At 47.1% G+C, this 12,599-nt stretch overlaps 1 protein-coding gene across 7 annotated transcripts in view; it reads left to right on the top strand.

The window, feature by feature from the left end:
• Positions 1 to 12,599, top strand: part of ATP6V0A1 (ATPase H+ transporting V0 subunit a1) — a 48,881-nt gene that overhangs the window by 22,379 nt on the left and 13,903 nt on the right. For all 7 annotated transcript variants that reach the window (XM_053661364.1, XM_053661361.1, XM_037149143.2 and 4 more), the window contains 8 exons: positions 78 to 290; positions 2,593 to 2,743; positions 4,115 to 4,254; positions 4,551 to 4,705; positions 5,098 to 5,188; positions 6,783 to 6,901; positions 7,445 to 7,661; positions 8,030 to 8,137. In XM_053661364.1, the coding sequence (XP_053517339.1) occupies positions 78 to 290; positions 2,593 to 2,743; positions 4,115 to 4,254; positions 4,551 to 4,705; positions 5,098 to 5,188; positions 6,783 to 6,901; positions 7,445 to 7,661; positions 8,030 to 8,137 (1,194 nt within the window). The remainder of the gene's footprint in view (positions 1 to 77; positions 291 to 2,592; positions 2,744 to 4,114; positions 4,255 to 4,550; positions 4,706 to 5,097; positions 5,189 to 6,782; positions 6,902 to 7,444; positions 7,662 to 8,029; positions 8,138 to 12,599) is intronic.

Genomic DNA, 12,599 nt, shown 5'->3' on the forward strand with positions numbered 1-12,599 from the left:
CTTTGCCATTCAGTCATAACCGGAGACTGAGGGTTGGTGCTGGGAGGGTCCCTCCCACGGTCCTTTCTCTCCCAAAGGTTTTAAATCAAACGGAGGACCACCGCCAGAGGGTTCTGCAGGCAGCTGCCAAGAACATCCGCGTCTGGTTCATCAAAGTGCGGAAGATGAAGGCCATCTACCACACCCTGAACCTGTGCAACATAGATGTGACTCAGAAGTGTCTGATTGCAGAGGTCTGGTGCCCTGTCACTGACCTTGACTCCATCCAGTTCGCACTTCGGAGGGGCACGGTGAGTCCCCCGCAGCTCGCAGTGCAGCCAGCGGCCAGGAAAAGAGGTTCCCGTCACCGGTCACATTAATTACATTGCATGGCATTTTTACTTTGAGTTCTTTATGATATTTGTCTTGTGTTCATCTTGTGCCCTGATAATACATTGGATATGTGTCCTTTTGTTCCAAATGTGTACACTGTAGTCCAAAAAAGATGAAATGACTTAGTCATACATCCCTGATTCTTCAGGGTAGCTCAGGACCAGATGTCATTTCCTGACCCTATTCTCAGTCCATTAGACTGTTTCTGTCGTCTAACCCTGGAGCTTCACTTAGGAGTTCAAACCGCTGCCCTGAGCCAGGCACTGACCTGGGTCGGGCTGTGAAATAGGAGACCTCGGTGTGTTACCATTTCCTTGGAGAAGCGGACATGCAAACATGCAAGTCGGGGTATATGTGTGTGGAGAGAGGGTGCTAGCTGTGCCAGCTAGGATGATTGGACAAAAGCTTCAGAAAGAAGGTGGCACTGGGGCTTTGGAGAGTGGGTAAGATGTCGATCGACAATGGTGAGAAGAAAACATGGACAAAAGCAGCAAGTACAGGATGACCACTTGTGGTTGGGCAAGAACAGGAGTTATGATGGGTGAGCCAGGGACCAGGAGGTCGGTTAGAACCTAATTGAGAAAGGTTTTCTGATACCAGGTTAGAGGATTTAAAATTTATTCCAGGGGGAATAGAGAGGCATTGGAAGTTATTTAGTAGCGGAAGGACATGATGAAAGTAGAGTTTTAAAGGAATAATCTGGCCTTGACCAGCATGGCTCAGTGGGCTGAGTGTCGTCCTGCAAAGTGAAATGTTGCTGGTTCGATTCCTAGTCAGGGAACATACATGCCTGGGTTGTGGGCCTGGTTCCCTGATTGGGGTGAATGCAAAAGGCAACCGACCGGTGTTTCTCTCTCACATCAATGTTTCTTCCTTCTCTTTCTTCCTCCCTTCCCCTCTCTCTAAAATAAATAAAACCTTTCTTTTAAAAAGGAGTAACTGTTGATAGTATCTTGGTTGGGTTGGGGATTAGAGAGAGTTTATAGGTGGGGGTCAGTTAGGAGGTTATTTTAAACAAGACTAGTAAATTATAAGGACCCCTGGGGTAAGAATTGACAATAGAAAAAGAAAATAATGAATTTGTGAGGCATTCTGAAGAAAGAATCAATTAGGTGTACTTGGTTTCTGGCACTGTGTAGGAGAAATACAAGGAGAAAGAAAATCAATGTTTATGAGGCATCAAAGCTGGGCGGTTAGCAATATAATGGTTCCATTAATAGAAGTAAAAGTTCAGCAACAGAAACTTAGGGAAACTAAAGATGTTAAGTTCAATTTCAATCACCTGGATGGGCTGCACAGAAATCCACGTGAAAATGCTAAGCACATAATGGGACAGGCTCTCAATGGCAGAGGCAAAAGGGAAAAAGCCATTGTAGCCAGAGGAAGAAAAAAACAACAGATCCCCAGTAACTCTTCTCAGAAAGCCATGCCTGTTTGCCATTCATTCATAACCGGAGACTGAGGGTTGGTGCTGGGGTTCATGAGGGTTCATGAGGGTTCATGAGGGTTCATGGGTTCATGAGGGTGGGTTCATGAGGGTGGAAGGCAGTGAGACCTCAGAGAGAGAAAATAAGCAAGCTGGAGATAGCACCTTGAGGGCCCCAAAATGTTCTGGGGTAGGCCGAGGAGGAGAAGCCAGCAAAGAGACGTAAATAGCACAGGTAGAGAGCGAGAGGGGAGTCCTAGGGAATCAAGATTTTTACCCAAGAAGAGGAAGATCTCCAGAGTCAAGCTTGCATTTGGGAGAAAGAACGTTTGAACCTGGTGACCAGCAGCCACTTTGAATAAGCCTGTGCAACTGAACTGCAAGGGATTGGTGGGTAGAGCAGGTGGAGAAACGGGGGCGGAGCACGTACTCCGCTCTGCTGAAACGAAAACCTGGGCAGGGGACGCTGTCACGTCCCCAAGGACAGGCGAGGGCGTCTCCGGGGGAAGATGGCCTATGTTTTCGCTGGTGACACGTTTTAGAAGGAAATGTTTTTTCACAGTACGGTTTTCTTCCCCAGACTTAATCTAAATCTTTTGCTGTAAATTTTATGCCAAGTTTCTGTTTCCCCAAGACTGTGAAAGATTGAGGTATCATTTACAGAGAATAAAATACGTTCGCGCGTACCGCCCAGTGGGTTTTGGTGCCCACGTGCTCCTGCGGAAGCACGACCTTGCCCCAGACGGCCCGCAGTGACTCGGCCCGCAGTGACTCACGTGCGCTCCGTTCCGCAGGAACACAGCGGCTCCACCGTGCCGTCCATTCTGAACAGGATGCAGACGAACCAGACGCCCCCCACCTACAACAAAACAAACAAGTTCACGCACGGCTTTCAGAACATCGTGGATGCTTACGGAATTGGAACTTACCGAGAGATCAATCCAGGTAAAAAAGCGCGAATCGTTTCTCTCTAGAGGCTTTATTTTCTTGTTGTGTATTACAGTGCATCGCTTTAAATGCTGCTGAACAATTGGCTTAAAACTCAAGATACTGCCCTGGCTGCTGTGACTCGGTGGATTGAGCGCCAGCCTGGGAACCGAGGGGTCGCCAGTTCGATTCCTGGTCGGGGCATATGCCTGGGTTGCAGGCCAGGTCCCCCGGTTGGGGGTGTGAGAGAGGCAGCCGATCAATGTGTTTCTCGCACATTGATGTTTCACTCCCTGTCTCCCTCCCTTCCCCTGTCTCTAAAAATAAATCAATAAAATCTTTAGAAAGAAAAAAACTAAAGCTATCAAGAGCTCAGCCCCAGTGTAATTCCTGAAAAGAGGCGCCCATTTTTCTCCATGAGGAAGTCCCGTTCTCTGGTTTTACAGTGCAAGTTATGGGGAGAACTCTCCCGATTATGAAGCACAAGTCATACAATAGAAATTTGTGTAACATTTTCATAATTGTATTATTAAATGTTGAAAGAAGTATAGAAGTGATCTCATTCAAGCTCCCACCAGAGGAGAAAAACCTTACATATGTAAAGAGGAGGTGGTTTTACAGGAATGAGCTCCTCGGACTGGAGTCTCCCGTGGGCCCTCGCAGCTATAAAGCCACCTCCCTTGCTACAGCACGTCATTTGCAGGAACTGCTTTAAGCAAAAAGTTTTTTCCAAGATATCTTACATTTTAAAATGGCTTCCCTGTTCCAGGTTAGAGAAAACATGGTATAATTATTGACCACATGAGACAGAAAGCAGATTTCTCCCCGGTTTGCAGAGTTAAGTATTAAATCGATAGTCTGAGGATTCGTTGCCAGCTGCAGTCTTCTGCGGCACTTGCTTTGCTCCCAGTTCTGGGCTTCCCCCCCCCTACCCAGTAGCTTTACTCAGCTGGAAAATGGCTGCTGCACAGGAGGAGAAAGCTGGCCGCCTCCTGGGGCAGTGTCCCAGGGGTTAGAAAAAAGGAATTAAAGAACAGAATACATTGTTGCCAACGCCAGAGGCAAAACTCTCACTTCCTGTGTGTTCTTGTGCAAAACGCTGCTTTGTGAGGGAAGCTTCTCTCCAGGATCCATCTGGCCGGCTTGGGAGCAAGTCACCTCACTGTGATCTCAGCATACAGAGAGGGATATGACGTGTTGGGAGTTGTGGTTTTCTGTGCTTTGCCTTTTTCCTTCCTTGGAGTTTTATTAAGTTTTTTAAGCACGGGTGACATGCACCGTTATGTTAGTTTCAGGTGCACCACAGAGTGATTAGACTTACACCTTGCAAAGCGACCACCCTGATAAGCCTGGTACCCACCCACCTGACATCCTTTGGTTTCTTTTCAGCTCCGTACACCATCATCACTTTCCCCTTCCTCTTCGCTGTGATGTTTGGGGACTTGGGCCATGGCATTTTGATGACCCTTTTCGCTGTATGGATGGTGTTAAGGGAGAGCCGGATCCTCTCCCAGAAGAATGAGAATGAGGTAATATTAATTTAAGTCACAGCTGCAGTAGACTGAAACTTCGCAATTTCTCAAGCATTCATTGTGAATATTATGACCTGGAAGTCTTTTATCATGAATTTATGAAGAAATTATGTTCATTTTCACACTTAAAAGAGGCCACGTGCCGTGAAAGTGAAGTTCGAGTTTGTGTTGTATTTTGGTCTTTAATTCAAGCTCTCTGCCCCGGGAGGGGGTAAAAGTGTCTTGTAAATGACATTGTCACAACGGAAGCTCCCGTGAGCACATTTCGTTGACCTCTTCCTTCTGGTCCCCAGATGTTCAGCACTGTGTTCAGCGGACGGTACATTATTCTTTTGATGGGCATGTTCTCCATCTACACTGGCCTCATCTACAATGACTGCTTTTCCAAGTCTCTCAATATCTTCGGATCGTCCTGGAGCGTACGGCCCATGTTTATATCGAATTGGACGTAAGTTGCGAAAGAAGCTGAAAGTCAAAGCTCATTCCTTTCGTAGTCAGCTCTGTTTCAAAAGAGCGCGCTGTCTCTTTGGGCGTTCTAGCCTGGGAAGAAGCTCGTGGTTTGTCCAGCAGTCTCCAGGAACTGAGACCAGATTAGGAACATCGATTCTTTTTGCAAATTAAAAGCAGATTTTCTAAATTCCCTATGTGGCTGTATATGTGTGTTTAAATCTTTTGTTTTGGCTGTTATCGCTGGTCTCTTTTCCTCTGAGATGCTAGCCCCTGTTCTTTTACTGAAGGGACAAGGTGGCTGTAGTAGTTTCTTTTGGAATCAGTTTTCAGACCCAGTAGTTTCCCTCTGTTGATGAAAAAACAAATGCAACTTTCCTCCTGACTCGGCAGGGAAGAGACGCTTCTGGGGAACTCTGTGCTCCAGCTGAACCCGACCGTCCCTGGAGTTTTCGGTGGACCGTACCCTTTCGGCATTGACCCAGTAAGAGCCCTTCCTTCCTCTGTGCCTGACACTGAGATTTCAAATTGTGACCCAAAAGTGAGAGAGTGAAAGTAAAGAGAGTGGTTTGGTTTTTAGTTGACATCCTTTTGGAAAACCTTGGGTGTTCTGTCTAGTGTATTGGAAAGCCAGAAAAGACCCAAGTGCCTTGGGAGCCAAAATAATTCTTCCTGCACTACTTATCTCAGAGGTGACTGATAATATTCGGACTCTGGGAGGAAGGATTTTCAGGACTCCTTCCCAGCTTATCTATTTGAGTTTTATTTTCCACACATGTTTTAACAAAATAGAAATAATTCTTCCCTGTGGGTTTAGATTTCCATTCTTATGTTTATATACTTCTAAGAACTTATCCCAGAATTTAATTATTTTTTTTGAATATTTAGGCAAATAAAGTGTGATTAAATCTTTTGCAGTGTGTGCTTAAGAAAAGGGGGGAGGGCGAACTGAAGAATAAGTGTTCAACAGTAAGGATTATAAAATGCCAGAGCAAAAACGTAATCATGGGCCAGAAAGGTTTCTTGTTAAAATGGGGATTAATAGACTGTGAAGCAAAGTGTCACTGGTTCAATTCCCAGTCAGGGCACATGCCTGGGTTGCGGGCCAGGTCCCCGGTAGGGGGCGCCCAAGAGGCCACCACACATTGATGTTTTCCTCCCTTCCCTTCTCTAAAAATAAGTAAATGAAATCTTTTAAAAAATAAAAGTAGATGGACCAACAGCACCACAGGGACATGATCAGCAAAACAGAGATTGTGGGAACATCTACAGATTACCAACCCAATTTCCTCAATAAATGTTCTGTAAGAAATAAGAAATAAGAAACAAGGGCTGGAAGGAGAACCTACAGAGATTAGAGACATAAGAGTTACATCGACAGTCCTGGTGTAGAGGCCGGATCTGGGACCCTACTCGGAATAAATGAGTTAATTTTAAAAACTTGGGCACAACCAGAGAAATCTGAATACTGGCTATATATTTTTTCAAGATTTTATTTATTTATCTTTAGAGGGAAAGGGAAGGAGAGAGGGAGAGAAATATTAATGTATGGCTGCCTGTCATGCATCCCCCTGCTGGGAACTGGCCTGCAACCTGGGCACGTGCCCCAACTGGGAATTGAACTGCGGTTGTTTGGTTCGCAGGCCCACACTCAATCCATTGAGCCACACCAGCCAGGGCAGCTATATATTTCGTGATATTAAAGAATCATTGTTAACGCTTTGGGGTATGGTAACAGTATTGTGGCCATGTTTTTAAAAAGTCCTTACCTTCTAGAGATCTGCCCTGAAATATTTACAGGTAAAGTGATAGGACGTCTGGACTTCTCTTCACAGTAACCGGAGTGGGGGGTGTCTCGGGGGTATGATGAGACCAGCCTGGCCAGAGCCAGCGACGGGGCGGTAACTGTGCGAGCCAGGTGATGGGTGCATCGGAGCAGTTACATCGCCCCTCCACTGACGTATATGCCTAGAATTCTCCATAATCTTTTTAAAACCCTGTTTTTAAAAAAAATGCATGACTGTTTTTCCACTTGAGCACTCTTTGTGATACATTCCCACTCTCTCGGGTTGTAACAGATTTGGAACATCGCCAACAACAAACTGACCTTCCTCAACTCCTTTAAGATGAAGATGTCTGTCATCCTCGGCATCATCCACATGACGTTTGGGGTCGGCCTCAGCCTGTTCAACCATATGTGAGTTGCCCTGGTTCTGTCATAAGACTGTGCATTGTTTAGAAGATGCTTCTGCCTAAGGAATTTAGGACACTTTGGGGGAGGGATTAGTAGCTCAGAACCCCACTTTATGTATATATTTTTAAGTGCTCTTAAGAAATCTCATGTTCTTAAATGGGATTTACTTAACATTATTCCCTTAGCAATTCAGAATTGCAGTAAAGATCGTTGAGGGAACCTTGTATAATTTTCATCAAAATGAGTGAGGTTTTTTTCCCCTTGATGTGTAATTCACACGAAATGATGAACTGTGCCTTGGAATGTACTAGATTTTCCCGTCTCTCCTTCATGGGAGAATGGTGGGGTGGTGCTGTCCAGAGGCTGGGAAGTCGTAGTTACTTCTACTTGTCTGTGTTGCCTCCAATGCTTCTGGCTGTCGCTTCTTAAAGTGGTAAAGACAGAATTGAGGGTGCGTTAGGAAAAAATCGAGTGAGGACGCCACTTGGTGTCGGCTTGACCCTGGGTCTGTTTGCTTTTCACATTTTTTCCTCTCTTCCTTTTTAGCTATTTTAGGAAGCCTCTGAATATCTATTTTGGATTTATTCCCGAAATAATCTTCTTGACCTCCTTGTTTGGCTACTTGGTTATCCTTATTTTCTACAAGTGGACAGCCTATGACGCCCACACATCTGAGGCAGCACCGAGCCTTCTGATCCATTTCATAAACATGTTCCTCTTTTCCTACGAGGACAGTGAAGACTCAATGCTATACCCTGGACAGGTGCGTCAACCCAGGAACGGACTGTCCTAGGTGTTACCCAAGGCCAAGAAGTGAGATGCTTCTGAGACCCTAAAAAAACTTTAAAAATCCCTTTCTGTAGAATTTGGCTTTCCATTCACATGTCCAGATCTACATTCAGCCCGTCCCCCTTACTGGGGAGGGTCTGCTATAATTTCTGCATCCAACAAGGGTAGGATGATAATTCTCCTCCTGTGGGTTTGTGGGCTTTGCTACATCTTCATGGCACTTTGAGAAACTGGACAGTGTTATTCACAGATCGGTTAGAACGTGCTCTTTGGGGGTTAATTCGTGCTGGAGTGGGAAGCTGCATGTTTGATTAACGTGCGGTGTCTTGTCCTTCTTTGCAGAAAGGGATTCAGTGTTTTCTGGTCGTGGTCGCCTTGCTCTGTGTACCGTGGATGCTACTGTTTAAGCCACTGATCCTTCGTCATCAGTATTTGAGGAAGAAGCATCTGGTAGGTGTATTTCTGTTGCTGAAAGTTACTAGGTTTTTTTTTAAGACCAAGGCAGTTCCTCATTGGATCTGATGAACTGTGCGTACATCTACATACTCTTCAAATGCATTCCTGTCCTACCCTAGCATGAGCGCGGGACCCACTGAAATCAAAAAAGTATGTTTCTGCTGCCCAGACGTCTGGATTCGGTTTTGAGTAGCTCGGGTATAGAGAATAAGTTACACGTTTTTACCTCTCCTGGTCACCTCTTGCTTATTCTGTGCCCAGCAAAACCCAGGCCTGGGTCTGTGTAGACGCAGCATCAGACACAGCAAGGCTGCAAGGGCTGGGACCCCGCTCGTGCGGTGACCACAAGCCATTGTCTTTTGAACTAAGACCGTGATACTTTCCCCAACTAAACATCTGGGGAAAAGCTTTGGTTTGAAGCATGTTGTTTTCTTTTTCTTTTTTTTTTTTTTTAAAAAGCAGCATACATACTTATGTTTACTTAATGTGTGTGTACATATGAATTCTGTACACACACACTTAAGTTGCCAAATGTCCATTTCCAGCTACGCAGCGATGCTTCCTTATCACACTGGTAAAGCCCAGATCTTTCTGCATGCCTCTCATATGGCTGTTGGATGACTGCTCCCGTTGGAGAGCAGCGGAGTTACAAGACCCCCCTTCTCCCTTTTCTGACCATCTTCATCCTTCCATGTACCCCGCATCCGTCTCCCCCGTCACTCCCCCCCCTCTTGTTTCCTTCTCCCTTCCTCTTTTCTTCCGTCCACTATCAGGAAGGGCAACCAGTGGAGGCCCCTGTCAGCCCAACCCCGAGCCAACAGGGACTAGAGGCAGCAGCGGCTGCAACAGTGAGTGAACTCAAACCAATCGCCCATCACGTTCTGTTTAAAAAGGTAGCAAACAGTGCAGCAGAATTCTTTTTAACTATATTGAGAGTGTGGGACATGTACACTGGGAAGTATGTCCTTGTTATTTACTGGGACAACAGAAAAGTTTTCCCCTTCTTAGGGGTAGATTCTGATGCCATCTTTCCCATTGGTCTGCTACGTTCTGTCTGAGTACGTCCGTAGTCATGTCTGTGGAAACAGAGTGGCTGTCGTACCCTCTCCCGAGTCCCATCCCGAGTCTTAATCCAGGATGGCAGCTCCCTGACTCCTCTACTTTCGTGTCTGTCTTTGGTGACCGATGATTGGATGAGTTTTCAGCACGGAGCGAAAACATCTCTGTAATTCTTGAATTCATTTCCGACACTTAACGTGCTACTTCAGAATGACGCTCGGACATTTGGTCCATGTGGCTGTGATGTAACCGTCTCTCCGATGGAAGCTTATACACGTCTGCTTTTTCGTGAAGAGCTCAGTAGCCCTCATGCCCTCAGCCACTCCCGTGAGAGCCCCATCCAGCTGTGTGTCTCGCGTGTACCGTTTGTCTGGTGTGAGGGCCAGACGCGTCCACTGGGCTGCTGTTCCCTTCTTCCCACACGGACTTACGGTTCAATACCAGCACCCCGGCTGTTAAGCATGTCAATATTTGTCCTTCAAAACATCTCTTAACCAAAATCTTAACAACATCCTAACATCAAACTAGTCCAGACTGTTCTAGATCATGGATCTGTAAGATTTTTATGTCTCACCATCAATGAGTGCTCCTGTACTACTGGGCCCTGGTAGCATGTACTCCTTTCAAAGAACAGAAAATACTTAGATGGATCACCATTTCTTTCATCAGGCATTTCTGATCATTTGAAACTTAAGAAAACTACTGTGATCATCCTTCTAGAACTAGTCTAAGAGGTGATATTTTGGATCAGAAGATATTTTAATATTGCTGCTCAAAATTATTTTCAAGCAGGGACATACCTTCTCCTTTCCTGCGAGAAATTTTTTACAAGTACTCAAAGCCCACACTCGTACGATCCATTTATTGGCATTTTTCCCCTGTGCTCTTCTTTCTGCCAGTCCCAGTGTTTTTAAGGGGTGCTTCTCATGCATCAGTCTTAGTGCCTTTGAGTCTGGCATCCTTTTCTTCCCAACTATTCAAGTCAAAAGTCTGTAGCCTAGAAACCTGCACATTCACAGGGCCCTTGTAGCCCACTGGATGGGGGGTTTGTTTTTGTTTGCCAGCCAAACATCTGGTGGGCGGTCTGAAAGCATCGGGGTGAGAGTTCCGTAACAGGGCCCTGGGCTTGACCCCAAGAGCTGCGGATGTGAACACTGACCTGTTTCTGTTCTGTGCTGTGTCCTCTCGGTGGTCCGTGAGCTGTGTATCCCAGTTGAACTTTTTTTCTCTTTTCTGCTGGTGTGCATGTGTCCCTTTCCCCTTCCTGTAACTCTCATCCCCCATGTTCTGGAAGGGCAGCCATTACTGTCAGGCTGGGAGGTTCAGCCTGTCTGCCCCTCACCTTACCCTCTGGCTGCGGGGAGCTCAGGATGGGCCTTCTGCTTCAGGAGCCTCGGAGCTGGCCTCCCATGCCCTGGGTCCCACCCTGGGAGTCCTCTGCTGTCACTCACGCTCTTTGTCACCCTCTCAGCCCACCTTCTGAGGGTTGTTGGGTGTCATGTGTGCGTGACCTGGAGGTGCCCAGGGCTTCGGCGGTTCCCGAACCTGGCTGCACATTAGAACCACCTGGTGAACCTTATATTTGCTTCCAAACAAATTAGTAGGAGAAGAAATAAAAGTGGGGATAATTCTATGAACCAGACAACCCCCTACTGACATTGAAAAGTACAATTAAAGCAACAGGTGCACTCGGTTAGAGAACGCAAGTAAGGGAGCAGTTGGGATCTTGCTCCCAGGATATGTCACCTGTTTGGCTCAAATAAAGTCTTGCAGAAATTTGGAAAAAAAGAAAATGCAAATGAAAGCAAGAAGTGTCCCTGTCCCCAGCACTCTTCTCCTTCTCAAGGAGAAGGAGAATTATGCTTTTGAGTTTTTCTGCATATGTCAGCTTAGATCTGCCATCGATACACGTGTCTGTGTGCATATAGACATTAAATGTTACACATTGGAAAAAAGGAAGAAAAAATAGGAAAAATGAAACACACTAGGAGTCGTGTTTAAACTGGATCTGTTCTGCCCCTTGATTTACGAGGCTGTTAAAAACTGAGTGTCTCCTAGAGGTGGCTTCACAGTGATGCTCTTTTTCATAGTCAACCGGCGCTCCACAGGCCTTTCCGTTGGTTACGCTACAATTATGTGAGCCCTTTCTCACTGATGGGCATGTTCACTGTTCCCAGTTCTTTGCTATTACAATAACAGTGCAGGGCACGTCCTTGTCCTGGACGAAATGCCACACGCCTGTACCCGGCAGTGGGTGGGGTTGCTGTGTCTCAAAGGGCGCACGCATCTTCAATTTTTGACAGACAGTCAAAGCGATTCTACAGTCCGTCCTTGGGGAAATTTCTTTTTAAATACAGATTTCCCAGGCCTCACCCCGAACCTACTACATTAACACTTTCCAGGAGTAGCGTTTGAGAACGTCTACTTACTGAAACGCAGCGTTCGCCGTGATTCTGGTGCCGCGGCTTCTCTAACCAGCAAGTGAGAACCGCTGCCGGAAGGAAGGGACTCTGCCCGCGCTGGAGGCCCGGCGGTCTGTAACCGCGGGGTGGGCCACCGCACCCGCGCCCACGCTGTTGGTGCTGCTCGCGGGGAAGGCCGCGCCGCGGGAGCACCGGCTCCCACTCCCACCTTGTTTGGCCCCCAGACGGAAACCGTAGGAAGTGGGTCTCGGGCGTCTCTTAAGCCCCTCCCTTCCGTGGCAGGCTGAGCACTGATTGGTACCTGCCAGGCTTGACCCCAGTTCTGCCAGGTTTTTGTGGCCACAGGGCCCTTTTGCCTCAGTAAACCCGAGGTTTTCCCAATCAAGTTGATGCAGAAATTCTGGCTCCGGAGGCCCCACTGAAAACTCTGCCTGAGAAGTGAACAGAAGCAAACAGCCCATCAGTATCTGCCCACGTGCCTATGAAAGACTTGTTTTCACACTCCAGAATCCTCCACTGAAGGAAGGGAGTCTTTGTTCTTGTTTCAAAACTTGGTATTCCCTAGCCACAAGCTTATTTATGTACAGTGAGGAAGCCCTTTGCTCCGGGGCAGAGACGCCGCATATTTCTGGGAGAGGTTTCCGGAACCCTTGGGGCTCCTGTCAAAAGCTTATCAGACCAGGTTACAACCACCCTGTTTGTCATTTGGTGCCCCTCCCTCTTAGAAAGTCTGCTCTTCAGTTCAGCTCCAGAAAAACTCAGGCCATCGAAGGCTTCACAGATAGAGCCCTGCTTGTTAGGAGAGTCTGTTCGTACCGAGCGTCCCCGCTGGCGCAGGCCTTTCAATGAGCAGTGACCATGGCGAGGTTGGTGTCTCTCGGTGCAGCAGGCGGAGCTGCACGCATCCCTCCCGCTGGGAAGTGGTGGTGCACGTGGCTAGGGCCGGGGCCCGGGTAGCGGTGGCCAGGGCGGGG

The sequence above is a fragment of the Artibeus jamaicensis genome, unplaced genomic scaffold (assembly GCF_021234435.1).
Source record: "Artibeus jamaicensis isolate MK-2021 breed Jamaican fruit bat unplaced genomic scaffold, CSHL_Jam_final contig_2259, whole genome shotgun sequence".
NCBI lineage: Eukaryota > Metazoa > Chordata > Mammalia > Chiroptera > Phyllostomidae > Artibeus > Artibeus jamaicensis.